The sequence below is a fragment of the Rhinolophus hipposideros genome, assembly GCF_964194185.1.
Source record: "Rhinolophus hipposideros genome assembly, chromosome: 2".
Classification (NCBI taxonomy): domain Eukaryota; kingdom Metazoa; phylum Chordata; class Mammalia; order Chiroptera; family Rhinolophidae; genus Rhinolophus; species Rhinolophus hipposideros.
The window spans coordinates 49,379,930-49,407,599 of record NC_138048.1 but is presented as its reverse complement, the minus strand read 5'-3'; the positions used below and the strand labels follow the sequence as shown (position 1 = coordinate 49,407,599).

At 45.4% G+C, this 27,670-nt stretch overlaps 1 protein-coding gene across 2 annotated transcripts in view; it reads left to right on the top strand.

Moving 5' to 3' along the window:
- Positions 1-27,670, top strand: part of MYLK (myosin light chain kinase) — a 238,424-nt gene that overhangs the window by 108,085 nt on the left and 102,669 nt on the right. Inside the window, exons 4-10 of one of the 2 annotated variants that reach the window (XM_081066712.1) lie at positions 15,211-15,256; positions 16,178-16,343; positions 17,555-17,720; positions 19,489-19,507; positions 20,783-21,321; positions 21,865-22,071; positions 26,024-26,158. In XM_081066712.1, coding sequence (XP_080922838.1) covers positions 15,211-15,256; positions 16,178-16,343; positions 17,555-17,720; positions 19,489-19,507; positions 20,783-21,321; positions 21,865-22,071; positions 26,024-26,158 — 1,278 coding nt within the window. The remainder of the gene's footprint in view (positions 1-15,210; positions 15,257-16,177; positions 16,344-17,554; positions 17,721-19,488; positions 19,508-20,782; positions 21,322-21,864; positions 22,072-26,023; positions 26,159-27,670) is intronic. The other variant, XM_081066713.1, reaches the window with a different exon arrangement.

The following is a 27,670-nucleotide window of genomic DNA, read 5'->3' as shown; positions in this document are numbered from 1 at the left end:
TCATTATAAAGTAATACATGCCCATTATTAAAAAGTTTGTAAAACTCAGAAAATATAGAGGAGATAACCATACCAATGTATTAACACTGATTATTTTGTCTTTTTTTTTTCCTTTGTACTTACAAAAAGATTCTATTAACTTTAACACTGCCAGGAAAGACATTTGACCATCAATAAAGCTATTTCCTTTTGCTGCGAGTATATCCCCCACGTGCCGAAGCTGCTTCACGGGTGAGACCGTTCCCAGTTCAGGCTGCCTGATGTCTGAAAGGACATGTCGTCAGACCCTCAGACATATGGCAGGTTTTCCTCCATCCTTCCAGGCCTTTCTAAGGGCTTAGCAACCAGAGGGTCAGACTCACTTGCTCCTCTCACAGAAGATAGTCCTCCCAACCTGCGTTTCAGGGGACACTGTATGTGAAGATTAAGGTAGCCCGGGAAAGTTCCACAGGTGGCCGGGGCACCTGGGCCAATGTTTCCCTGTTTTCCTACTTCATGGAAGTACAAACAAGCTGTTTCACGGAACAGAATATGCATAGTTTGGATACTTTCCCCAAATTCTTTCACGGAGTGACTCGTTTCTTTTAATGACCTTCCGATGCCTGTGGGCTGGGACATTCCCGATGGAAAGTGGACCCCGGTCAGAGTCTCTGAATGGCCCTCATCTCTGCCAATTCTGGTGTTGCGCTTTCCCCTACATTATGTACTTTTCGATGCGCAAACTTCGAGCTGAGGCCCACAAAAATTATTTTATACCCATGTATTAGCTTCGGCTGCCATAACAGACCATGTGGCTTAAATAACAGAAATTGATTTTTTCACGGTTCTGGAGGCTAGAAGCCCAAAATCAAGGCCTGACAGGGTTTGGTTTCTGATGAAAACTCTCCTCCTGGCTTGCAGATAGCCACCCTTTTACTGCATTCTTACATGGTGGAGAGAGGGCTCCAGAGTCTCTTCCTGTTCTTACAAGGGCACCAGCTCTATTGGATTAGGGCCCCCCCCCTCTGACATCTTTGAACCTTGATCACATATTCACAGGCTCTGTCTCCAACTATAGTCATACTGGGGGTTAGGGATTCACCATGTAAATGTGGGCGAGGACACTAAAATTCAGTCTATAATACCCCTTTTCTGACTTTCTGTTCAGAGCTAGGGAAACGGAGAATTCAGAGTCAGAGGGCCAAGGTTCTGTCCCAACGTTTTTCAAGTGGATGTGTGACTTTAAACCTCTGGACCTCTGTTTCTGCAAAATAAAGGGTTTGAATTCAGTGGTCTCTACAGCCTGGGCTAGCCCTTGTTTTCTGTGATTCATTTGAAAGAATAGGGTAGGTTAGGAGTGCAGAGGAGGTATATAAAACCCAGGTAATATGAACCTTTTTAAAAAAATTCCCGTCATTGAAGAAGTTAAATCTGGTGTCTCAACAAATTTTCGCAGGCAGGGGCAGGAAACAAGGCAGGAGAGCAGAATGAGAGAAGGCTGAGGCTCTCAATCCTAACCCCTCCCCTTTGGTTTTAATTTGGGGAGGCTCAGGCCCAGACCATTTAAGATGTTGTATGTCTTCTAAGCCTAGGAGACAGGATGGGTAAGGCTGCACCCTCCTTAACTGTGTACATTTTGCTTCTGCATCGAAGGCCAGTTTCAGCTGATGTGTGGTTTGGGGCCACCTCACAGACCATAGGCCTGGAAAGATCCTCTCTGGTCTCTTCTGCCATGGATAAGTTGTTGACTGTGGCAGGGTAACCCAATTCTTACAAACGGAATCTAGCAGATCCCCTGCCTTCTCGCCAGCTCTCTGCGCTATGCTTCTCGCTTGGAAAGAGCAGAGATCCTGGAATTAAGAGTATAATTCATATGTGGAGCCTTTTGACCCCCTAGTGGTCAAGTTTGGTAGGCAGTGTTATCAAATGGTCTTGGATTTTAGCTCCACTAAGTTCTAACTATGGGGAAACTAACCTTTCAGAGCCTTATTTCCTTTTCTGTGAGCTGGAGCTAATGGCTGTCCCATGGGTCGTGTAAGGATTAGTGCAGCACTGGAGAATAGTAGGCACCCAGTAAATGGTAGTTTTGTCATATCTGAGCCTGGTATTCACATCCTGAGAACTACTTCCAGAGGGAAATCCTGGCGTGGAGAGTAGGGAGAAAAATTCCTCATCTGGGTTCCAGTTTGGTACCCGGGGCCAAGAAACATGCAATATCCTCTGTGAGGACAAGCGCCTTAACAACAGGACAATTTGTGACCTCATGCAGTGGGATGCAGCCCTAGTCTGAGCCCCGGAAAGGCTCTCTGAAGCCCGCCCTGAAGCTCACCCACCTCCAGAGGGCGGGTCACAGAGGTTTGGTGCACAGCAAGGAAAGGACATGGTGCCTGCCCTCTGGGAGCTTTCTCCTAGATGGAGGGGCCACAGGCCTGTCCTCTAGCCCAGCACTGTCCTTAGAAATATAATGTGAGCCACATGTGTAACCTTAAGTTTCCTAGTAGCCACATTCAAAGAAACAGGTGAAATCAATTGTAATGAAATATTTTACTTAATGTGATATATCCGAGATACAATCATTTCAACATAATCAACATAAACTTATTAACGGGATATTTTACATTCTTCAGCATTTGGCATGTATTTGACACAGCGCGTCTCAATTCAGACTAGACGTATTTGAACAGCTCAATAACCCCACAGAGGTAATGGCTACCGTATTACACAGCACGGCCCCAGAGGTTCCCATTGGAATAGTGATAAACGAGGCTTATACAGAGAAACAAGAGAAACCCACATGTCCGAGCAAGGTAGTGAGTGATCCTGGGCATTCACATCCACAGAGGGGGCCTAGGGTGTGGGGTGGAGTGAAGGGTGGTGCTGAAATGGATGGGCCCCACACCCGGTGGTCTGAGTCTGAGAAGGCCCTTTGTCTTTCAGGGACCAGATAGTCATTTAGGTCATGTCAAGTAATAGAGGGCTAATTTTAAGGACATGAGCTCAGGAGCCCAGAGAGAGCCAAACTGGCAGGCTCAGAGGAGATCCGGGCCTTAGGATGGCTCATATTCACCTTAAAAAATTAGTGCAAATACAGGGGCGCACGAATCCCCTCAGGACCTTGTTAGAGTGCAGGTTCTGATTCCGTAGGTCTGGAGAGGGGCCCGCGTGTCTGCAGTGCTAACCAGCCCCAGACGAGGCTCGTGCTGCGGGCCACAGAACACACTTTGAGTAGCAAGGAAGGATGCAGTTAGTTACAGATTGATGCATTTCGCCTGTACAGTGATTCTCAAATGTGAGCACACATCCAAATCACGCGAAGGGCTGCTGAAACTACATACTGCTAGGCCCTGCCCTGGAGTTTCTGATTTAGTAGGTGTGGGATGGGCTGAAGAATGTTCATGTCTAACAAGTGTCCTAGTGGTGCTGGTACTGCTGCATACAGGGACCAGTAGTTTGAGAACGAGCTGGCTAATGTTTCTACCGTATGTATGAGGGTTCTCCAAAGAAACAACAGTAGGTCGTGCATAGAGGTGTGCCTCGGAGATACTGCAGGTTTGGTTCCAGACCACCGCAATGAAGCGAGTATCACAATGAAGCGAGTCATAATCTTTATGCTGGTGGATGGTATTGCCATCAAGTTGTTAAAAATGCAACATTTGTGAAGCGCCATACAGTGAAGCACGATAAAACAAGGTGTGCCTGTGTCCATGTGAAAGAGATTCATGACAAGGAATGGACTTACATGCTCACGGAGGCTAAGCAGTCCCAAGATCCACTGTCAGCAAGGTGGAGACCCAGGCGAGCTGGTGGTGTAGTTCCTTTCCTCTCCAGGTCCAAAGGCCTGAGAACTACAAGAGCTGATGTGGTTTCAGTCCAAAGGCCAGCAGGCTCAAAACCCAGGAAAAGTTGACATTTCAGGGCAAGGCAAAGGCAAGACAAAACCCATGTCGCAGCTCAAAGGCAATCAGGCAGGAGGAGTGTCCTGGTATTTGAGGGAAGGTCTGGCTTTTCATTCTATTCAGGTCTTTCACTGACTGGGTGAGGCCCACCCACATTAGGGAGGGCCATCTGCTTTACTCAGTCCACCCACTTCAATGTTAATCTCATCCAAAAACACCCTCACAGAGATACCCATAATAATGTTTGACCAAATATCTGGGCACCCCGTGGCTCAGTCAAGTGGGCACATAAAATTAACCATCACACCCACTGAGTACTTAAATGTAACATTCCTGAATTACTTCATGGAATCTTATTGACACATCTTTTTTGAGCTAGCTACTGGAAATATCAACTAAGTAACCCAGAGATGCTATAAGAGTTAGCAGTGGGTACGTGATGTGGGCTGGAAAGGCAGAATGGGAATATGTGCATTTGTAAGTTGTGAGAAAGCAGCAACAAAGCCAAGAAAAAATGTGTAGAAAGCCAGGTGTCAACCAACTGAATGGGAAAAGATTTTTGCAAACAACGCTTCCGATAATAGGGTAATATCCAAAATATATAAGGAACTCATACAACTCAACAACAACAAAAAAACAAACAATCCAATTAAAAAATGGGCAGAGGACCTAAATATTTCTCCAAAGAAGACGTACAAATGGCAAATAGACATATGAAAAAATGTGCAACATCACTAATCATCAGAGAAATGCAAATAAAAACCGCAATGAGATATCACCTCACCCCAGTCAGAACGGCTATCATCAACGAGACAATAACAAGTGTTGGAGAGGCTGTGGAGAAAAAGGAATCCTCATACACTGTTGGTGGGAATGCAGACTGGTGCAGCCGCTATGGAAGGCAGTGTGGAGGTTCCTCAAAAACTTAAGAATAGAACTACCATATGACCCAGCAATCCCTCTCCTGGGTATCTATCAAAAAAAATCTGAAAACATTTATCCATAAAGATATATGTGCTCCAGTGTTCATTGCAGCTTTATTTGCAGTGACAAAGAAATGGAAACAACCAAAGTGTCCTTCGATAGACAATTGGATAAAAAAGCTGTGGTATGTATGCACAATGGAATACTACTCTGCCATAAGAAAAGATGAAATAGTGCCATTTGCGACAACATGGATGGATCTTGAGATTATCATGCTGAGCAAAATAAGTCAGACAGAAAAAGTCAAGAACCATAGGATTTCACTGATATGTGGGATATAAAACTGAAAACAACTAAAGAACAAGACAAACAAATGAAGAAACAAAACCTCTTAGACACAGACAATAGTTTAGTGGTTACCAGAGGGCAAGCGGGGAGTGGTGTGGTAGATAAGGATAAAGGGGATCCAATATATGGTGATGGAAAGAGAACTGACTCTGGGTGGTGAACACAAAATGTGAGATATAGATGATGGATTACAGAATTGTACACCTGAAATCTATGTAACTTTACTAAAAATTCACCCCAGTAAACTTTAATTTTTTTAAAAAGATACTATATATATATATATATATATATATATAAAAGCCAGGTGTGACATAATCATAGCTAACTTGCATTTAGCTCTTCCTCTATTGCTGGTAGAGGGGATTGGTTATGTTTAGGACAGGTACCCCCATGGGTCCAATCTGTAGAGATACAGGGTGGAGTAATGAGCGTAAAGCATGGCTGCCAGCTGGTTGTTCCTTCTGCAGGCCCAGGGTCAGAGCAGGTGTCATTGGGATGACCATCCCAGTTTCTGCCTATGCCTGCTCTGCCAGTGTGATTCTGAATAGAGCCTCCTTTGGTTTTCAGAAGAGTCCCTGCTTGGATAATAAATTACATGGTTACCCTAGCCACGACTGATATGACTGGTGCACTGGGCAGTGAGTTAAACTTTAAAGGTGATGGTGAGAAATAAAGGATTATTCTAGGGGAAGAGGAGTAGCAAGAGTAATAGTTTCAGAGAAAATGGAAAAAATTATTTTCATCTCTGAAAAATAAATTCCAAGCCATTAGCCACTCTGTATAAGGATGCAACGAACAATTTTTTTTTAATAACTGAAAATAATGAATATGTATTTGGTGGGGTATAGATTTAGCCGGGAGCTCCCTCCTCTTGGGGAGTTTTCTTTGAAATAAATAAATAGGGACAAAAACCTGTTTCCTCCATTCTTTCTCGATCCAGCCTTGGCCATCACTTTTCTTCTCTCTCTGTTAGGCATCCTATCCTTCATGTAAAAGGATAGGCCCTGCTCTGCCTCCATTCCTGTGGAGTTCTTTCCCCAGCTTCCTCCCCTGTTTGGTGAGGGTTCTAAGGCTGCCCACTTTTGTCTCTGGCCCCTCATCCTAGAATGTCTCCCAGAAGCAAAGAGCAAATCCCTCCATCCATCGCCCTGGTCACCATTCTGCTCCTCTCCGTGTTGGGTACTGGCAATAGAGCAATTCAGATGGGGGTCCCTGCCCTCTTGCCGTTGACTTTGTATTGGAAAGACAGACTATATAAGTAACAGATACAACTTTGGTAGTAGAATGAAGTGCTCCCTGACCATGCATGAGAGAGAGGGCCAGGGGGCAGGGCGCCTAGAATGTGACAGCAGAAGGGACAGTGACCTCGTGTCGTGGGATCTAAGGGAGAAGAGAAGCCCTAGGAACTTAGAATTAACTGAGGGGCAAGAAGGCTGGGGTGTTTATCTACCATTTCCCTGTCTGTCATTACTTGAGGGCTTTTTCCTGAGACATTCTCTCTCCATCACTCTGGCTCTCCCTGCATGTGACCTGAGTCTGCTCCTGAGACCAGAAATAAAGCCACAAAGAGTTGTGGGAGTTTTGTAGACATATTTAAGAATATGAAACAGCAACAAAGTTGGTGGGGCCAGAGCAGAGTGAGTGAAGGTAGAGTGGCGATACATCTGGAGAGGCAGGTAAGGATGGGCCCACATAGGGCCTTTAGTCCCTGGTGATGGGAAGCCATTGGGAGGTGTCAAGGAGGAAAATGACATGATTTGATTTAGGCAAAATCTCACGAAAGTAGAGGGGGTTGCCATTGGTCTTCTGTCTGTAAGCATCGATTTCCTGGAAAATGAGTGAGAAACAGTTGTTTCCACACAGAAAGCATTTCCCAAATCCAAACCAGAGGGATCAGCATGCTGGATCTTTTAATGGTGCATTGGCCTATGAAATGATAGAAGGGGGCTCACCTCACCCCCTCATCTCCCTTCACTTGTTTGGCTTTTGTTCCTTTGTCCCAGAAAGATAAAGGTTTTCCTCTGCTCGTCTCTCTACCGCACCACTGGCTCAGTGGGTTGCCCAAAGCTGTTGTCTTTGCTTTGCTGTCCAGTTGTCCTGTTCAAAACAAAGCCTGGGCTCATGCTGTCGGCCTGGGGCTGGCCTCCTGCCCATCTCCTTTCCAAACACATTTCCTCCCTGCCCCAGCTACCCACACTCAGTACTGCCGCTTCTGCTCTCTGCAGCCCCACCACACCACTGTCCTGTAATCCAGGGCTCCCTGAACTATGTGAGAGAGAAAGGGTCAGGTGGCAACCCGCCTAGAATGTGGCAGCAGAAGGGAGAATGACCCCAGGCTGTGGGATTTCAGGGAGAACAGTGGCCTTACTGTTTTCTTGTCCAGCTAGACTGGCGCCACGAACACCATCATTCTTGGGTGATCTTGAATCCGTAGGAAATATTCCCATGCCATCTTTATTGTGATTCCCATTTTTCAGGGACAGATTTCTCTTTTATTTCCCTTTTATTTTCACATTGGAGTGGATTGATGACATTATGTATTTTGGCCCATGTCTGTTTATATTGGCTGAGTTTTAAATTATTGTATTCCTCAGGAATGTCTGTCGTGATTCTCCTTTTTTGTTCTCATATTTCTTTTGTACTGTCTCCTTTTATCTTAAATGTCCTACCTTCTTAAAGACCTGCAAGTGTATTTCCCATTTATATTATTTATGAACTCTCTTTAGTCTGTAACACTCGCTGCTGACCTTTCTTTTTTTAGGGGTGTATGTCCTCGTTTTTAAAAATGTAGTCAGAATCAAAATGCTCTGAGTGTTTTATCCTTTTCTGTCTCATCAAAATTAACAATATAAATGTGGTAGAGAATAAATTATTCTTTTAGCCCCACTAGTCTTTTTGCTGTAAAATAGTTGGGTATCAAGCCTGCGTTGGCAGAAGCCTCATTCATTTGCTAGACAGAAGAGTTAGATGACAAACTACTTGGTCTCATTCTAGTCTTGAAGGATGTCTGCCAAATCTCCTTTGCCTTGACTCCCTTTCCTCCTTTACTTTCACCTTCCACTTTGCATTTGTCTCTTTTTCCCTCCAAAATATACACCAGTGCCCCTTGCTGGCCCAGCTTTGATTTCTACCATCAGTGCTGCCATCTTTTCTTCCCATCTCTGATCCCACCATCCCCTCCTCCCATCTCCAACCCTGGTGCTTTCTCAGTGGCTCATAGTTCTACCCTCTTCTCTATTCATCAAATTTTATTGAATGTGCTAACTTTGTGCTGGGATCGAAGAGCAACAAGACCTGGTGATTGCCCTCTAGAGACTGACTTTCTTGCCCTCATATTTCATTATTATACTGCAGTTGAGATTCAACATCAGGATGTATTTACGAGGTGCTAACTTTGGTCCTGTGTGGGAGACATAATACTCTGTCAAATTCTTTCTGCAAGAACCTGGTTGGTCAGATGCAATGTAGACACGTTAAAAGCTAAGCAAAAACACAAGGCAGCATGGGTTTATTTGTCAAATGATTGGCACATAGGCTCTGTAAGCTCAGAAGAACGAGACTTCTGCAGGCTGAAGTGGTCTGTAATGTCTTCTTGGAGGAGGAGGGACTTGGGCTTGTCCCAGAAGAATGAGCCCGATTTGGATAGCAGATTGTGATTCAGATGCTGGGACTGGGAGGAAAGTGGAGGCCTAGGGGAAAGTTTGGGCCTGGGCTAGAGGGTAGGTGAGTAGCCAGGTAGAAGCGGAGAGAAGGGAGAAACAAAGCTGAAGGACAGAGCAGGAAAAGGCTGTAGAAGGTCTGGAGCATGAGACCAGGCAGTTTTTCGAGTCATATCCACTGCGGAGTAGGAGCAGACTGGATTCCGCCCCTCAGTGGTTGCTTTTCCATTTTCACCCTGCAGGTAAGCTCTCTGGATGAACTGCTCCCCTTAGTAACAGCCAGAGGGACATCTGTGTAGTTCCTTTTGCCTCAAACCTTTTTTAACCTTACCTTTATTTTTCTGAATGCCTGGGTTTATTACAAGCATTCTGATCACAGTTTTTTTCATGTGCTCCATCAGTCTTTGATACACTATTTTATATGATCCCCAACAAAAATGAGTTGCTTATTAATACAATGAATTTCTCTGGAACCACGTTTACAATACCTTCCCGTACGCTGCATGGCTTCTGATCAGACACCTATATGGCAGACAGCGGACATATAACTCACCACATCCAGCCGGCAGAGGCTGGGGGACTCCAACTGGATGTAAAATTTTCTGTTTCTGTTCTGATAAAATGATGCAAAATCAATCTTTATAACTGTGGTACTAACGGGAATGCTTGCTACGTGGCTTAGTGTGTTTGGGGAATCGCCATGGAAAGTGGCTCTAGAGAAGTGAGCTGGGATGATTAGAGTCTTGGCCTCTATAAAGAGTGATTTTTCTCTCTGCAGAGCATCGTAGAGTACTTATTTAAGACAATTGAGAGATCGCTGGCCACAATTTATTGAACTGTTCCCCCCTCCAAAACAAAACTTGTGTCACCATTCCTTTGAACTCGTGGGGTAAGACATGACTATTTTGTTCATGGATGACCGGGAAATCATTTGTTTTCTAAGTGGTGGATATTTTATTTTAACCCCCTGAGAAAGAATTGATTCTTTACTGTGTCAGTTTCCCGGAGTCCCAATCAGAACTCCTGAAGTGTCTGCTTGGTGCCCTGGGTTGACCTCCTTAGCTTCCATGGAGTGTGACATGTACTTGTTATTGAGTGTCACAGGAGAAGAATAAAGGACCTGTGTACATTCCAGCAAGAAGGGGCGACAACAGTGAACTCCAAAGCTCCCTGTCTGAATAGAGACTGTTGAATGAATAGTTTGTATAGGACAAGGCCCCTTTATATAGTGCCAGGCAGCCTCTGGGAGGAGCCAGTTAGCATTTATGGTTAGGACTTTGGTGGCCCCGGGAAGACAAAGCTGGAACTTCGACAGGTGACAGCCCACATCTCCTTGGAAAGGAGGGCAGCCAGGCCACCTCAGTCATTCTCAAGTACTCCCTTTCCTTCTCCAGTCAGTCGCCAAATCCTGCTGTGCCATCTGCCATGCAGTTGTCATTTGTCCTCACTGCCACCATCCTGATCCTGGCTGCCATTATCTCTGTCCTGTTGCACAAATTCCCAGCTGTTCTCAGTTCCTCTCGTAACCCATTCTGATCTCCACATTGCTGTTTAAAATATCTTTTTTAAAAAATGCCAATGGGATTTTATTATTCCCTATCTTCAAATCCTCCAGTGATCTGTTGCCTTTAAGTTGAAACTCGGGATCTTCAAAAGGCCCAGCAATGAGATGTCCCGTCTCCCTGCTTTGAAGCATTTTGCCTCTCTCTTACTCAGATTTTATTCTAGCTTTTATTATGCACGTCAGCATACTTCTTGAAGCTCTGGCCAATGCCTTATGCATAATAGGAACTGAATCAGTATTTTAGTACAGAGGAGGTTTCGAAGATCCCATGTCATCAAATAGAAAATTGTTCTGATACCACACTTACCGTCTGGTTTTTTTTTTTCATTTTCTTTACTTCAGTGATCTGTAACTTGTCTTGCTAAGTAATCTTCTTTGAAGTTTATTTCATTCTTTTTCATATAGTATGTCTCCTCTGTTATTTATCCTAAAACTACTTTCTTTTTTACTTTTTTATTTTTCTTCTTCTTTCTCTCTTTATTGAGCTGTAATTGACATATAATACTGCTAACACTACTTTTTATTTTTCTCAGTTTTTAGGTATCCACCCATATACTTGTTCACTTTTGTTTTTCTGTACTAGTTGTACAATGTTTTTTGATCATTCACTTTTAAATCCAAACATGCATATGAATCAGTGCAAACATCTAAACATTTCATTATGTCTTCTGATGTGCCTGGACGTGTACATATTGAAATAGTCACATATCAACATTTACATATTTTTAAAAATTTACATATTGAAATAAATATGATTATAATTTACTTTCCTTTTATTTTTCCTTAATATTTTAGTTAGGGCCTTTACATTTATTTTATTTTTGAAGATATATATATATATCAGCAAACTCCAATTCAGGATAGCCCAGGGAGCATTGCTCAATATGTGTTATAAAAAGTGGGCATTTGTTCTGATTAAGTGAAGAACCACTATTTTAAGTAATCTTCAAAATCCACTTTGAAGTTGACTACAAGTAGTGTGACTGCCTGCTGGTTTGCCTGGAACGGTCCTGGTTTAATCCTGTTGTCCTGGCAGAATTATTAATTATGTCCCTTTCAGCGTCGAAAGTCTCTGTTTGGATGATAAGTTATGTCATCATGCATTTTACGAAGCATTTCTTCTCCTTACCGTCTTGATCTCAATTATTCCCCTTCTCAGCGGCCTTCTCTGTCTCAACTCAGGCTTTCTATACCCCTTTGACAAAAAGTGCTAGGTTCCCCCCTCTGTTAAACTTTTCACAACTAAAACCTGGCAGCATTCTCTTTTACTTGTCCTTGAAAAATCTAAGATTAGTGTTTAAATACCTTCAATGCGTTGCCCTTTCTTTCCCTCACTAACTTGATCCTGTCTTCACCGATTCTCGTAACTTCTCTTCTATTTTTGGCATTCTACCTTAACCCCCTTTCCACTTATTTTTCTACATAGCCTTGCTGTTCTGCCAGATTTTCATAGTTTCACAAAATTAATTTTGCCTTATCTGTCAACTTGTAACTTCAAATTGTTTGCCTATAAATAGATCCTTTTAGTTATTTTAACCCAAATTCTCTTTTTGTTTTGATGTTCACTCTGTGTTGTTAGCTCACACTAAAATAAGCATTCCTCAATTCCATTTTTAGCTGACTGCTTTATGTGTTAACTTTGGATCATACCATAAACTGCTCTTATTCTGAAACGGAAATACCTGTGAACAGCATTCTTTCGCTAGTCTCTGAAGAAATGCCATATTTATTGCTTTATTTTATCTTTTAAGAAATGAAGGAATTTTAGCCTTTGGATTAAGATATTTAGCTCCCAGGAGTTTTAAAGATGCTTAGTCTAATATTTTTATTGTGGTAAAATATACGTAACATAAAATTTACCATTTTAACCACTTGAAAGTATACAATTCACTGGCATTAAGTATATTCACAATGTTGTGCAATGTTGTGCCTAGTTCCAGAACTTTCGATCACCCCAAACAGAAACCCCATATCCACTGGGCAGTCACTTCCCACGCCCCGCCCCCCGCCCGTGGCAACCATTAATCTGCTTTCTGTCTTCTATGGATTAGCCTCTTCTGAACATTTCATATAAGTGGAATGATACATTTTTTGGTGTCTGGCTTTCCTCACTTAGCAAATTTTTTCAAGGTTCATCCATGTTGTGACCTAGGAGGTTCTGCTGCATTACTTTATTCCTTTGTATGCGTAAATTATATTTCATTGTGCGCATAGACCACATTTTGTGTATGCATTCATCAGCTGATCAGTCCGATTTTTACCAAATCTTTACTTCAAAATGAACTGAAAAAGATTTATCAAGTCTTTACTCCAAAATGTTACAGAAGCGTGCTAAGTGCAACGAAAGGTACGTAGACCTTTTTAGGCAGGAGTCTTAGTGATTGGGTATATGAGTATAGCTAATACGTGGGACGGAGCATGGATGGCCCTTCTGTTCTGGAGGGCCTGGATGCCAGAACCTTTCTCCTTTTGAAATTTTCTTTCTCCATTCCCCACCCCCTACCTTTTTTTCTTTTTTTTGATAATGAGATCATGTTGTGTTTTTTCTTTGCCACTATATTTATAGGTTTTAAAAAATACAGCTGAATAAAATTACTCGTGTCCCACTGCCCCTAAACAACATTTCAATATATTTTCCTCTGGTTGTTTTCCTATGTTGGAGTATTTTATTTTTACCCGATTATGACCACATTGAATAGGACGTTTTATATGCTGCTCTTTTTTCGTAAAATTCATTTATGTAACAAATATTGGAATGTCTGCGATGTGCTGGTCCCTGTTCTGGGTACCTCTGATGAATGAAGAAGACATCGTAGTGGGGATATGGTTCCAACGTCCTCAGCTTACAGATGATATTTAAAGCTGTGGGGCTGTCCAAGACCTCCTGGGGGAGAGCCGAGAGTGCTGAGGACCCGGGGTGCAGCCTTGGTCATTCCCACGTGCACAGATGGAGCAGAGAAGGAGGCTGAGGAAGAAAGGGCAGCCTAGTAAATGCAGGAGAGTCTGGAGGAGAAAGTGCTTTGAAGGGGAGTAGCCCGTATGTCACGTGCTACAGAGCCTCTGAGGGAGGTGGGGGTTAGCGGTAGTGCTTTGGCCAGGTGGTGGTCAGGACGGAGCTCATGGAGTGGGGAGGCCCACAGCGCAACTGGAGGGTACCCAGGAGCAGATGATAGAATGTTTTAACATATTTCTGTGTTCCATATATTCTTAAACATAATTGAATGGCAGATTAAGATGCTAATTGTACACTTCACTTACCCACTTACTGTCTTCCTACCTTGTGACATTTGCACTGTTTCCAGTTTTTACTGTTACAAAAAAGACCAAAGTGAACAGCTTTGTAAACTTGCTTTTCTACCTTCAGCATCATTTCTTTTGACTGGAGGCAGAAGTTGCTGGTCTAAGAGCAGAGCATGTTTAGAGCTTAGGATTCTCATTCTCTCTAATGCTTTCTAAAAAGACTGGTTCGCAGTTCCTCCAGCAGTGTCTGAGGGGCCCCCAGCAGCATAACTGCAGTGGTCAGGTGGGTCCTCCCAGAGCAGGGAGGACCCTAAGCTTCCTATCAGCTTAGAAGTTCTTTTAACCTAGAACAGAGAATTGAATGACACAGACCAAACCCACATCATGGAATGAAATTATGTATAGCTCACTATACATAATAGTTGTGTAAGTAGTTGTGTTACACAGAACGCATGGACAATAATTGCCAATCCATAGGGAGTCACACTTAAATGTGATGCGGTGTTTGTTATTAATCCTTCTTCACTAAGGTTCTGGTGAAACCTTAAACCAGATATGGCCGAAAGAAATACTCAGCCACGATCTTCATCCTTCATTCCTATTCGTTCATATAGAGGTGATCAGAGTTGGAATTGAAGGGAATTCACCCTTTTCCAGTAAACACTCTTCGGTCTCCCACAGCAGCTGCCTGCTGATATCAGGAAATGTAGTCTGCCCTTTCTGTGTGTGCCTTGGGTGCGGTTTTACAAACATTCCCAGCTTGTGGCAAAGAGAACAACTTCCAGGCTGAGCATCTCAAAACTCCCTCCTCTTCCTCTCCCTATTCCTCAAAAATACCTCACCATTTTATAGTCCCTTCCTGTTCACATGACGACTCCTCCCCCGCCAGCAGCAGCAGCTGGACAAAAGGAGCTGACCCCAGCTGCCTTGCTGGGCTTGCTGTTTAACTGCTTCCTGCCCAGCACAGCAGTGCCTCACCCGGGACTGGCAGTGCCCAGTGTGCTCTGTACAGGTTCGGGTGACGTGCTGGCTCCATGCTAGCTTATTTCCAGTGATCTGCTGCATTCCAGGTTCTGCTGTTTGTAGGGCCTTAGTAGAAAGATGCAGAATTGATTGTGTTTAACATGAATAGCCTGGGTAAGAGAGATACACGTGCCTCTCCCTCCCTCCCTTCAACTGGGTCATTTTTTAGAGAGGTCTTGGATGGCCAAAGATAATCCCCAAAGTAGATGCTCCAGGGGCATATGCCAGCTCTGCAGAATGGTTACGTGTCCTAGAAGAGGCAGACCTGGATGCATTCCTGCACTGTCACTGGCTCTGTGACTTGAGTGGGTGACTTAACTTCCCTGAATCTCATTGTTCTCATCTACTTAAACAATAGAAGGATGATAGTGTACCAGCCTTCTGAAATTATTACAGGAAATCATCCGAGACATATGTAAAGTGCCCACCACAGAGCCACACGGGCTCAGTCAGGGTGAACCGTTTCCATCATTATCCCACCAACCCCGGTTGTCGACTCTCGCCGACTTTCGTTGCTCCAAGTTGGTGGCTCAGACCCGACTCTTCAAGCCTCTTTCTCTTTGTTTCCTACTTGCAGGGGGCTTTGTGAAGAAGCCTGGTCAGCCTGTTTCCAAAACTTCGGGGTAAGTTGTGTGATGTTCAAGCGAGGTTAAGGGCGGGATTGGCTTCTCCTGTGGACTTGGCACCACCAGTTTAGGGAGCAAGTCTTCTTGGGCGTCCTGGGTTGTGATTACTAAGGCGGAAACCTATTGGGACGCGATGTGTCATTCACACATGCCTCCTGACCTGGCAGCCTCTGGACAGACCCTTGACTGGCCTAGCTGCTGAATGCGGGCAAGGGGCTATGTGGCCGTAGTCCGCAGGGATGTCTAGCCATCAAGGCAACAGTCAAAAGACTTACCTGAGCAGACTTACAAGAGGCAATCAATATGTGACACTTCTTTTGGGAAGTGAACCTGTATTGTAAGGGTAAGTAACAGTAGCTGCCATAACAAACAAGCCCCCTAATCCCAAGGGTTTAACACAGGGAAAGTTTATTTCTTACTCAAGCAGAGTCAATTCAGAAATTCTTGAACAGGTGGAGAACCTTCCCATTATCTTTCAGGGACCCAGTCTCCTTCCATTTTATGGCTCCATCGTCTCCCAGGCCTTGGAGCCTCTGCTGGACCCTCTGCATCTAGCCAGAAGAGTGGGCAAGAGAGTGTGGAGAAGCTCACAGGAGGTTTTATGGGTCCAGCCTGGAAGTGGCATACAGCACTTTTGCTCACATGCTGTTGTCCAAAACCCAGGCTTTTGGCCAGAGCTCAGGTCTACCTTACTTCGGGGGAGGCGAGTAAGTGGAGTCCAGCTGCGTGCCCAGGAGATAGAGGAAATAAGTTTTGGGGCTTCAGGTTTTTCCAGAGGGTACGTCAGAAATGTGTTTGAGGTAAAGAGCTGGGAAGGCTACCCTTTGCTGGTTTTTGATCCCAACTTAAGTGACTTGGGTGGGGCCACAGAGATGAGGATCTGAGTTGCTGCTGGATTCTCTGCTGATTTCTTTCCAGGGACAGATTCGCATCCTCCACAGTGGAGACCCGTCCTAGCATCTGGGGAGAGTGCCCTCCAAAGTTTGCTACCAAGCTAGGCCGAGCGGTGGTCAAAGAAGGACAGATGGGACGATTTTCCTGCAAGGTCACTGGCCGGCCCCAGCCACAGGTCACCTGGCTCAAGGTGTGGTTTTGTCCGCCCCAATTCTGGACCACGCCTGGGGACCCTGACAGTTCAGGGTTAGACCCTTTGACTAGTGGGAGTCTGTCTTTCCAATCCCTTCTAATGCATCTACAGGTGGTTCTCGAGGGTTCTCTGTATAAGGGTTCTCCTATGTCTGATAGCCATGCTTGTTCTTTCCTGTTTGCACACTCTCCCTCTGTTACTCAGCCTGCAATGTCCTATCATCCACACACTCACAAAACAGCATAAAAATTATCAGTCAAGACAGACCTGACCATCTCAAGAGAGTGGAATTTGAAGTCATGGGACTAGATTTCAAGCCGTGGCTCCCTGGCTCACAACCATGTGATACTGGGCAAGTCATTTGATCTCTTGGAATGTGGTTTCCTTATCTGTGAGGTGGAGATAATCCCAGCTATCTCAAAATACTGTTGGGAGGTTCCATGTGGAATTGCTTTATAAATCCTTCCGGGCTGAGCAACATGAAGGCAGAGGTTGTGGAAGAGGTAGAGGGAGAAGTAGAGGCAGCAGTGGGGTAGAAGGGGTAGATGGTAAACAGGGCACTGGGGAGTCCCGGGGAACACTTGGGGTCAAGGTCAAGGACAGCAGGTTTTCCACAGGGGGAGCTCCTAGATTAAAATGAGTGATGGGACACGTTTGACCTATTTCCTAATTCTCCTAAACTAATGCTGGGAAAATAATAAAAGAAAAAAGCAGAACTAAAGTGCGGTGTATAGGATTTCCCACCTCAAACTAGGGCTACTTTGAAACAGGTGACATACATCTGCTCTAAGCTGGATCAAACATCACAACGCATACATAGACCTTGAGTCAGAGCTATTGGGCTGTCTGTCCAAAGACTGTTCTCATGCAGCATAGGGGATATAGTCAGTGATGTTGTAATAACCATGTGTGGTGTCAGATGGGTACTAGGCTTACCGGGCGATCACTTCGTAAGGTATATAGATGTCTAATCACTCTGTCGTACACCTGAAACTAACATAATATTGTATGTCAACTGTAATTGAAAAATAATTTTTAAAAAAACAAAGACTGCTCTCTAAGCATGTTGGCAGAGCCCAGAACAGAGGGCTTGCTGCCCATGCCTGGTGTCTGTCGCACCAGGATTGGCAGGAGGTAGGAGGACAGTGCCCGCAGGTGGCAGTTGTTGTTGTTGTTTTTGAACCAAGCCACCTTATTGCCATCCACAGGGAGATGTTCCCCTGCAGCCAAGTGCCCGTGTGTCTATGTCTGAGAAGAATGGCATGCAAGTTCTGGAAATCCATGAGGTCAGCCAGGATGACTTGGGAGTGTACACATGCCTGGTGGTGAACGGATCCGGGAAGGCCTCCATGTCAGCTGAGCTTTCCATCCAAGGTACCGGCTGCTCGGGAGGGCTAGTGCCCACGCCCCCTTCCTGTACCCTCCTAGGAGCTTGTTCCTTACACGTCTGTGTGTTACACGTGTCACACTTATGTACGCTTGTGTACCCTTGAACCAGAAGGAGGGAAATGGGCCGGCAGCACAGACATGACCACAGAGGAAGATGCTTCACTTGTGTCTCCGCCCTACACCCTACACCTGTGTCTTCTGTCTTTTCTCCTTGCTCAGACTCCCTTTTTATGTCTCTAAATGTCAACTGGAAGAATGGATATTGCTAATATCTTGCTGTCACCCCAGATGTAACTTATCATCCACTGTCTCCTCTGTCCTTCAAATGAGGTGTTTCCTCAACTTAACTCTTTGTACCCCAGGAGCGCCCTTTTCCTTCTCTCCAGACTGGACATTCCAGCCTCCCCTTTGACCCCGCCTCTTCCTTGCTGTAAGCATCAGCACCTGTCCGTTCTTCCTTTGAAATATCTTTGACTCTATTTCCTCCCGGTATTGCCCTGGGTCCACCAAGTGCAGCCTGGGAAAGCCGAAGTGTGTGGAGCAGGAACCTTGAGCAAGGTGGGATCTCGGGGCTCAAGGAAGGAAATGACTTTCACTCCCTCCTCCTCTTTTCTTACCTTCTTTTTTCTTCTGTAATTTTTCTCTTCCACATCCCCTTCCTTTCTCAGAAACTCTTCCTCCTTGCTCTCTTTGCCATTTTTGGCCGAAGCATTTTTCACAACCCACAGAAAGAAATTTATTCTACATTGCCACCCAGGACATGATCGGTATATAAACATTTACCTGAAACAGATTATATGAAACAGTCTTGAGTTGTACTATGTACAGTACACGCTGGTATTTTCTGTTCCATTCTACATCGTTAAGGGGGCGGAAATCCTGGTCCCACAGAACTTGGCTTCACAGCTCACGGCAGGATGAGGACCTGCTGTTATGGATGGATAGTAGTGTTTTAGTCACTCCTCCCTTTACTTGCCCTAGCATTGAATTAAACCCTGTTCGCTTGTGAAGTGCTTAATGACAAAACGCTATGTTGCCTGGAATTTGTTTTAAAGCACTCCCAGAAAAAGGCTCCTGAAAAAGAAAAACACATAGACCAAAAGGGATAGATAAGACTGGCAAAATATCAGCATTTCCTTAATCTGGGTGATAGCTTTCAGGGTTTGTTATATCTGTCTACTATTGTATACTTTGAAATTTTCCATGGTAAATTTTTTTTTTAAATAATGTGGCAGGAAAAAATACATATTATACGTTTCTTTGAAGAACTGAATAAAATTACACTTCCCTTGTACATTTTCAAAGCAGGTATTTGTCAAAAATGATCACGTCTTTGAGGGCCGTGTGTACTGTTTGGGTTTGAAATTTTCAGTCAATATTGAGTTTGGTTTGTCCCTCAACTGGTTTTGTTTCCTTCTGTGGCTAGTGAACAGAACAGGTGCCATGCCGCATGGTATGGTAGCAGAGGCCACCAAAAAGGCCCAGGATAGCAGTGGAATTATTGATATATGTCCAGGGCTCAGAGGAGTTTATCAAATTAAACCAATAAGTTCAGGACCAGGGAAGCTGAAAGGAGTGAGGGAGGTGGGACCACAGGGGAGAGGGAAGGTCAGAGCTTAGAAAGTGAAAAATTCTGTAGTAAATGACAGATTGTTGTCTTATGACAGATTGTTGTCTTATCACTTTCTCCTCTTGGTGTGTTGGTGTATAAAATATTCCACTAATAGTCTTTCTATCCTCTCCATTTCTCCAGGTTTGGACAATGCCAACAGGTATGTCTAGGCTTTGTGATTATTATGTTTCCATCTTGAAAATGCCCTGTAAGAAAAAGAGGGATAATAATCAAGAAACACCCTGAATTTCTAAGTCATCACATGGGGAGGGAAAACTGACTGTTTGGGGCAGGGGGAGGCATTGTTTTATTTCGGGAATTTGTTTTGTTCTGTTATAACATGACATCCAGATTCTCTGTCAGGCTTGCCATTACTCTCGAAGACTCAATGCCATGGTCTTTCTCAGTGTCCGCTCAGTATCTTCTCTAGTCAGGGTGATTAGGAAGGGTATTCTGCTCTGGAAGGGTGCCTTCCACGTTCCAGGCCAGAATCCACTCACCCATCCAGCACACTGCGTCAGGACCTTCCTTCCCTGTGTGCGAGTCTCAGTGCCAGGCTCTGGGTGGGTGAGCAGGCACCTAGCGTCGAGGCGGGCTTTAAACAGAGCGCATGGATATATAATTGCAAACGGTGGTGCCTCTCTGAGGAATAACAGGGAAGGAGGAATAACAGAGAAGCGCTGGTTTAGATCAGAGGGTCAGAGAAACCCTTTCTGAAAACTTGATGTTCGAGCTCAGGCTTGTGAAGAGTAACATTAGCTAGGTGAAGAAAAGCTCAGAGAGAAAGTGTTCCAAACAGGGAGTAGCATGTGTGAAAGCGGTGAGGTGGGAGATGGGCCTTGGGGGGCCCCGAAGGAACACCCCTGTGGCTGCAGCCTGGTAGGCAACAGAGACGGTGTCTTGTGAGGTTCCAGAGAGGCAGCCTGACTGAGCCCTCGCATGTAGGGACATCTTGGCAGGCTGCCGTGAGAAGTTCAGTTTTATTCTTAATATAGTGGAAAAGTTGTTGGAACGTCTTTAAGCTTGAAATGACATAATGTGGTTTCTGTTTTAAAAGACTGACTACGCTTGCTATGTGGAACATAGGTTGGAGAGGGCCCGACGGGCGAGGGGAATCCGGCTGTGTGGTTTGAATGAGGGTGGCACTCGTGGAGAAAAGAGGCAGATTGAATGAGTGTGGGTAGAACAGGCTCGGGATTGGGGATGACGGGCGTGTCAAGAATGGCTGCTTGTTTTCTGGTTCGGGAAACTGAGAAAATTGCAGAGAAAGACCTTTGCTCTTACTCTCGCTTCATGGGCTTTTGTGACCCCTGGAATCTGTGCTTGTGGTGAGTAATGCTTGTGAGTAACCCGATGATCATTCTGTCCTTCCCCCTTCCCCACTGCCCTCCCCACCACCACCACCATCACCACCACCACCACCACCACCACCAAGCAGGTCATTTGTGAGGGGAACAAAGGCAGCCAGTTCAGATATCAGGAAGGAAGTGACCAACGGAATCACGCAGGGGCCAAAACTGAACAGCCTGGAGACTGCAGCTGACAGTAAGCAATGCTCCAGCTCCCAGAAAGGTGGCTCCCTGGCTCGGGTCACAAATAGCCAACCTCAGCCCCTGGGGGAATCCAAGCTGGAGCCATCCAGGGACTCACCTCAAAAGGCCCTGAGGACCCCCATCCTGCAGAAGTCTTCCAGCACCATCACCCTGCAGACCATGAAAGTCCAGCCAGATCCAAGAGCACAGGCTGTGGGGCCCCTCTCTCCTTCCAGAGAAGAGAGGGAGAGGCCAGCTGGTCCCCCTCCAGCCACCCTCCCCACCAGGCAGTCTGGCCTGGGAAGCCAAGAAGTTGTGAGCAGGGTTGCTACCAGGAAAATCCCTATGGAGAGCCAGAGGGATTCAACATTCCCCAAGTTTGAGAGCAAGCCCCAAAGCCAGGAAGTCCGCGAAGATCAAACAGTCAAGTTCAGATGTGAGGGTGAGTACAGCTAACTCAGGTCACTGGCTCCCACAGTATAGCTCCCTTCCTTCAGCACAGTGGCCTGCGCTTCCTGTGTCCACTTTGGACCCCCTCCACCCTGGCAGCCACCTGACAGGGGTCTTCCTTCAGGAAAGAGTCAGTCTAGTCACTTCCTTTGTTCTGGAGAAACACCCAGGAGTGGCCCACTGCCCGCTGTTGGATATCAGCCCTGTGCCTTATTCTTACCTCCTCCAGGGGAAAACTGGGCATCTCCATCACTGGCCACAGGGTCTCCTCTTCCATCCCTTCTGCTGGCTTTGGCTCCCCTAAAGAACTGGAGGTCACCCTGTGTCCTGCCTCCCCAAGGACCCTTCCTCTATCATGGGATGTTTACTTTTGTGGAGTAGAGGGTTGAGGGGTAAGACATGGACTGAAGCCGGAGGGCAGCCGCACGCCAGACTGAGCCCTTCCCTCAGGTTCAGCCCCACCCCCAACCCTATCCCCACCCCACAAGCACAGTGTGCTCTCAGGGGGCCTCACAGCCATCACCTGGCCCTGTAGTTTCAGGGATCCCGAAGCCCCAAGTGACCTGGTTCCTGGAAGGTGCCCCTATGAGGAGACGAGAAGGCACCATTGAGATTTATGAAGACGGTGGGTCCCATTACCTCTGCCTGCTGAGAGCCCGGGCAAGGGACAGCGGAAACTACAGCTGCACAGCCTCCAATGTCCGAGGCCAGGTGTCCTGTGGCTGGACCCTCCTGGTGAAAAGTGAGTACCTTCCTCTGGGCCCCTCTGTGTTCTCAGAGGGAGGACCATTCATGAGGGGCTTCACATACTGCACCAGGTCAACTTCCATAGCCCTCTGCCCAGGGTGCACAACCGAACAGAAACATTGGCCCTACACACATGCCAAGGCCCAAGTCATTGCTCCAGGATGGTGATTCTGGATCAGGAGTTCCTATCAGAATCACCGCAAAATAAACATGCCCAGGCCCCACGCCCAGCCCAGCTGAGAGCTACCTTTTTTTGGTTCCTCAGCTGTCTGAGTAGCTCCATGACTCACTTTTGGAACCACAGGGAACCAAAAGTTTAGAGTAATAGGAGATGATGTGGCATCCCACATCGTTTATGTTTATTGTACTATCTGTTTATAAAAGCAATGAGTGTGCATTGTGCGGAATTTCAACAATATATGATCTTATGACTCAGAAATAAATGATGTTTTAATGTTTTTAAAACAAATTCGGCATTGTGCTATTTGTATACCGCTTTCTAGTCTAATTTGCTCATGTTACATAAGCATATTTCTATACTATTTCTTTCTATATTATTTAATAGTATTTGAGAACATAATTTTTAGTGCCATGTAATGTTTCACAGAACAATGTGTCTAATTTAGGTAGGCTCTTATTGAACGTTTAGATGCTTTCCATTTTTTCACTGTTGTGGCAAAGCTATGATAAATATCTTTGTACTCATCTGTCTCTCTGTAACACTGCCCCCTCTCTTTAAGTGCTGTTTAGCGGCCCTGGGCCCATGTCATAGTGCTGAGGAACATACTAACCCACAGGGATAGAGTCAGCAAAGGTCGGGCTGTTGGAAACTCTATGGGACAAATAACCTTTGCCCATTTTTTCCACAAATAAATTGCAAGCAAAAAGAAGAAGGGAAAGACAACTTATAAAAAAAACTTAGATGAAAAGATACGTAAGAGACATCAATACTTGCAAAATATGGACTTAGTGTGGATCCTGATCGAGACGCCTTAAAAAAATTTTTTTTAATGAGAACATCGGAAACATTTGAGCTTAAAAAGATATTTGATATGAAGGAATTACAGTTGACCCTCAGTATCTGCGGGGGAGGGGTCCCAAGACTCCTTGTAGATACCAACATCCAGAGATGCTCAAGTTCCTTCTATAAAATGGCGTAATATTTGCATATAACCTACACACGTCCTCCGCTGCACTTTAAATCATCTCTGCATTCCTTATAGTACCGAATACAATGTGAGTGCTATGTAAGTCATTGTTATACTGTATTGTTTAAGGAGTAATGACAAGACAAAAAGGTCTGTACATGTTCAGTCTGTACACTACATACTACATAGCAGCAACAAGGTGACATTTTTGGGCAATATTTTCAATCCCTGGTTGGTTGATTCTGCAGATACGGAACCTGCAGATACGGAACCTGCAGATACGGAGGGCCAACTGTAGTGCCATTTTTAAGATGTGATGGTGATCTTGTGATATTTTTTTAATTCCATATATTTTAGAGATACAAATTGAGGGGTTTTTTACTGGTGAAATGATATGATTTCTGATATTTGCTTTAGGAATAATCCATGTGAGATGGGAGCTTGTGGGGGTATAAAGGAAATGAGATTGGCTATGAGTTGATCATTATTAAAGATGAGAAACATATATAGGATGATTCACTAGACTGCTTTCTCTACTTTTGTATGTGTTTTAATTTTGCAATAATAAACGTTTCCCAAAAAACGCAAGAAGGGAAAGAATTTAGTAGTTCCTCCACAGAGCAGGACACCATGCAACCAGTAGACAAATGTGGCCGACCTCTAGACTCAGATGGCGACACGTGTCCAAGACACATTAATAAGGGAGAAGAGCCAAGTACAGAGCCATGTGTATCACATGCTATCTGCATAAAGCGAAAAAAGAAATCTCTACATATATGTAAACAGATGCTTGTGGGTGCATAAAACATTTTTGGTAGGGTCCACAAGTTGCCTCTAGGAAAGGAAACGGGTCCATAGGATGGGCGGTCCTTTTCACTGTGTACCATTGATTTTCCTCTTAATTGGGATTTTTACTTTGTTCATGAATTCCTTTGGCGGGTATTATCCAGTCCATTCAGAGATGTGCCTGTAGGCCGAGCTCGCAGGTCCAGGAGCCCGAGCTCATCCTGCAGGGCTCTCTGTGGTTGGACAGGGAACCGACACATGCATCCTGTGCACCAAAGGTTAAAAACCAGCAGGCTTTCGCTGGAGTGTTCGCTGTTGTGATTAAATGGAAGCTGTGCATAGAGACTGTACTTGCAGCAAGTTGGAGGTGAAAGAGAATGTTTGGTTTACAAAGCTGCAGCCGAGCTGGGGCACGGGGGATGGGAACTGAACATGCCCCAAAGCTTGCTGGTCTTGCCAAGATTCAGCTGTTTGTGTGTTTTTTAATTAATGCTCCTCAGAATGTTGCAAACCTTTGGCTAATTTCCTGAGTTCTGAAAAAGTTGGTTTTGACTTTTTGCCAGCGTGGAGGAGTGTGTTTTCAGAAGTCCTTACTCCGCCATTCCAGACTGCTGCTTAATTCTCTTCTTGGAGACACTAGATGTTCTGGAACTTCTCCAGGTGACATCACCTGCATGCAGGTCATCTGACACGTGTTCTTTTAACCTCTCCTGCAGCACCCTCTTTCTCTCTTTTTTTCCTATCACTGCAGAAGAGCTGTTTCCCTTACCGAGACTTCTCTTTCCATCCCTTCCCATCTCCGCAAAGATTGTCACTAATAATGATTTATGATCCCACCATTATCTTTCCCCATCCCCGTATGTAGAGGCCTTTTTCTTCTCCCTACAAGCATGCTCTGGTCTTCCCCATGCTGAAAAAGAAAGAAAATCTTCCTTCTGCTCAACAGATTAGAAGATACTTTCCTTTAGCTCCACTCTCTTGAACCCCGAAACTTGCTGCTAAGTGTAGTCTCTGTGCACAGCTTCCCTTTGATAATAACAGCTAACGGTCCACCCAAAGCCAGTTCAATATGCCAGGCTTTGTGCTGATGCGTTTCTTGCATTGTTCCATTTAATTATCCCAACAACCTTATGAGATCATTTTAGTTTCATCCATTTTCCGGATGGGAACACTAAGCTGTAGTAAGGTTAAGTGACTTGTCCAAAGTCACTAGCTTCACGTCTGGAAAAGTGCTTGGCACAGAGTAAGCCCTCAAATATTAGTTTTGCCCTCAAACCCCAGAAATATCATATGGCTTTCCCCTTAGCACTGTATTAAATAGCTTCTCCTGAAAAGCACCCAGTGAGACATCTTCTAATCACCAAATCCCATTATCTTTCTGCAGCTGTCGGCCACCTTGACATTTCTGCAGCATGCTCTGCTTGTTGTAGAAAAGATGATCCATCCCTATTGCTCTTAAGTAAGACCCTCAATCTACAAAATGCCCCCCAGTTCACTGATGTAGAAGGCTTCTGGAACGTTTAGTTATGTGGCTCTCAGTTAGAATGCACCAGCATCATGAGGGAATTTAGTAATGCACAGTCCCAGGCCCCCAGCCATCCTGAACCATTGGCCTAGGATGGAAAACCTGGAATTGGAAAAAATAATTATAGTAATTTAAAATTGAAACGTTCTCACCAGTGGGCATGTGGCCTCTCCATGTAAAAAGATATTCACAAGACTGTGCAATCACCAATGGAACATAAGGAAGATAAAAGACACTAGGAAGTAGAGTAGGACCAAGAAAGGTGGGAAGAAGCTCTAGGGGTGCACCAGGGGAGCAAAATCAAGACAAGACAGGAGGTGCCTGAGTCCTGCTTCCAAGTATAGATAAGGCAAAGCCAGGCCTCCGAGGAAGCCCTGGGTGCCCAGGGCAGTGAGGCGTCTGCCTGCAAGACGTGGGATGACTGCCATCAGTCACCAGAGTGGGCCAGCTGTGATCTAAGATGGCCTGTCTGTTCTTTGCCCTCACAGGGTTGGCCGTGGTGGAGATGGCCCCCTCATTCTCCAGTGTCTTGAGGGACTGCACCATCATTGAGGGCCAGGACTTTGTGCTGCGGTGCTCGGTGAAGGGAACCCCAGTGCCCCGAATCACCTGGCTGCTCAATGGTGAGTAGCCCCTGCCCCGGTCCCTTTGGCCCTGCCTGCATTCTCACTTGACTTCCCCATTGATCACTCTGGGCCACGTCTGCCTAACAAGGAAACACAAGAACAGAGAGAAAATGGGACCTGGGAATCTGCTAGTGCCTGGCTGGGGATCCCATCTAAATTACTACTCCTGTCTGAGCCTTGAGCTCCTTGCTTGCAAGATGAGAATAATGCAACCTACCTTCCAGGGTGGCGGTTATGAAAATTAAATTAGATCCTTTATGTAAAACAGTTAACGAAGGACTTTCAGATAGGTGCACAAGCAATTTAATTCCTTTTTATATGGCCAGACTCATCATAGGCCCTCAATAAATATTTGTTGAGTCACTAAATGAACAAAAAACCCATCAAATTAATGAACCACATTAAAGTTGCTCAAAGGACCTCATCTTTTATTTAGTGGCATCTGTTTTGGGGTTCACAAGCCAGTAATTCTCATTAATGTTATAGTCCTATGGAGACATGACACCTTTCTTTTTTTTCTTTTTTGCCAAGTAATACCCTTTGAAAAAAATTAATTCTCATGTATTGTCATCCTTCTCTTTTTAAAAAGGCCTTTAAATTCCAAAAGTATGGGAACACTCTAATTTTAGACCTGAGAACAGTCCATAAATTCAATGAAATTGAGCAAGGTCTGCTTCAGGGATCACCAGGGAGGATGAAGGAACACCTGCCAAGAGTCAGGAGACGGGCACTTGTCCCTGTCTGCCACGGAGTGGTTGGGTGACCTTGGAGAGCCCACTACCTCTCTGGGCGTTGGTTGCTTTGTCAGTGAGGACAGGGGCTGAAACAGAAGGTTTGGGGCTTGGTCCGCTCTCACAGCGTAGAAGAGGCTCCTTCAGGGAGCAGCGGCCCCCGTCCCCTAGTCAGCGGCACCCGTCCCCTAGGCAGTGGCACCCGTCCCCTAGTCAGCGGCACCCGTCCCCTAGGCAGTGGCACCCGTCCCCTATGCAGCGGCTCCCGTCCCCTAGGCAGCGGCACCCGTCCCCTATGCAGCGGCTCCCGTCCCCTAGGCAGTGGCACCCGTCCCCTAGTCAGCGGCACCCGTCCCCTAGGCAGCGGCACCCGTCCCCTATGCAGCGGCTCCCGTCCCCTAGGCAGCGGCACCCATCCCCTAGTCAGCGGCACCCATCCCCTAGGCAGCGGCACCCGTCTCCTATGCACCAGATAGCCCCCAGTCGTTTCTGCGCCATTGATGTGTTGCTGTGACCCTTCCTCACTGGTATAGTTTGTCAGGCTTTGATAGAAATTGGCTTTAGTCAGTGAGAGAAGGTGCCATGGAGTCTTCGTCTGTGTGATCTTCTTGGGCAGATGAGTGAGAATTGACGTCTCCTTTCCCTCCACCCTCACTCAGGACAGAGTTCCTGTCACATGCCCTCATGAACGGCAAGGAGGCAGCCTCCTTGGGGCTGTAGCAGAACATGGAGGGTAAGGAGTGAGAAAGTTTCCCTTCCGCCTCACTCAGAGTCTAGT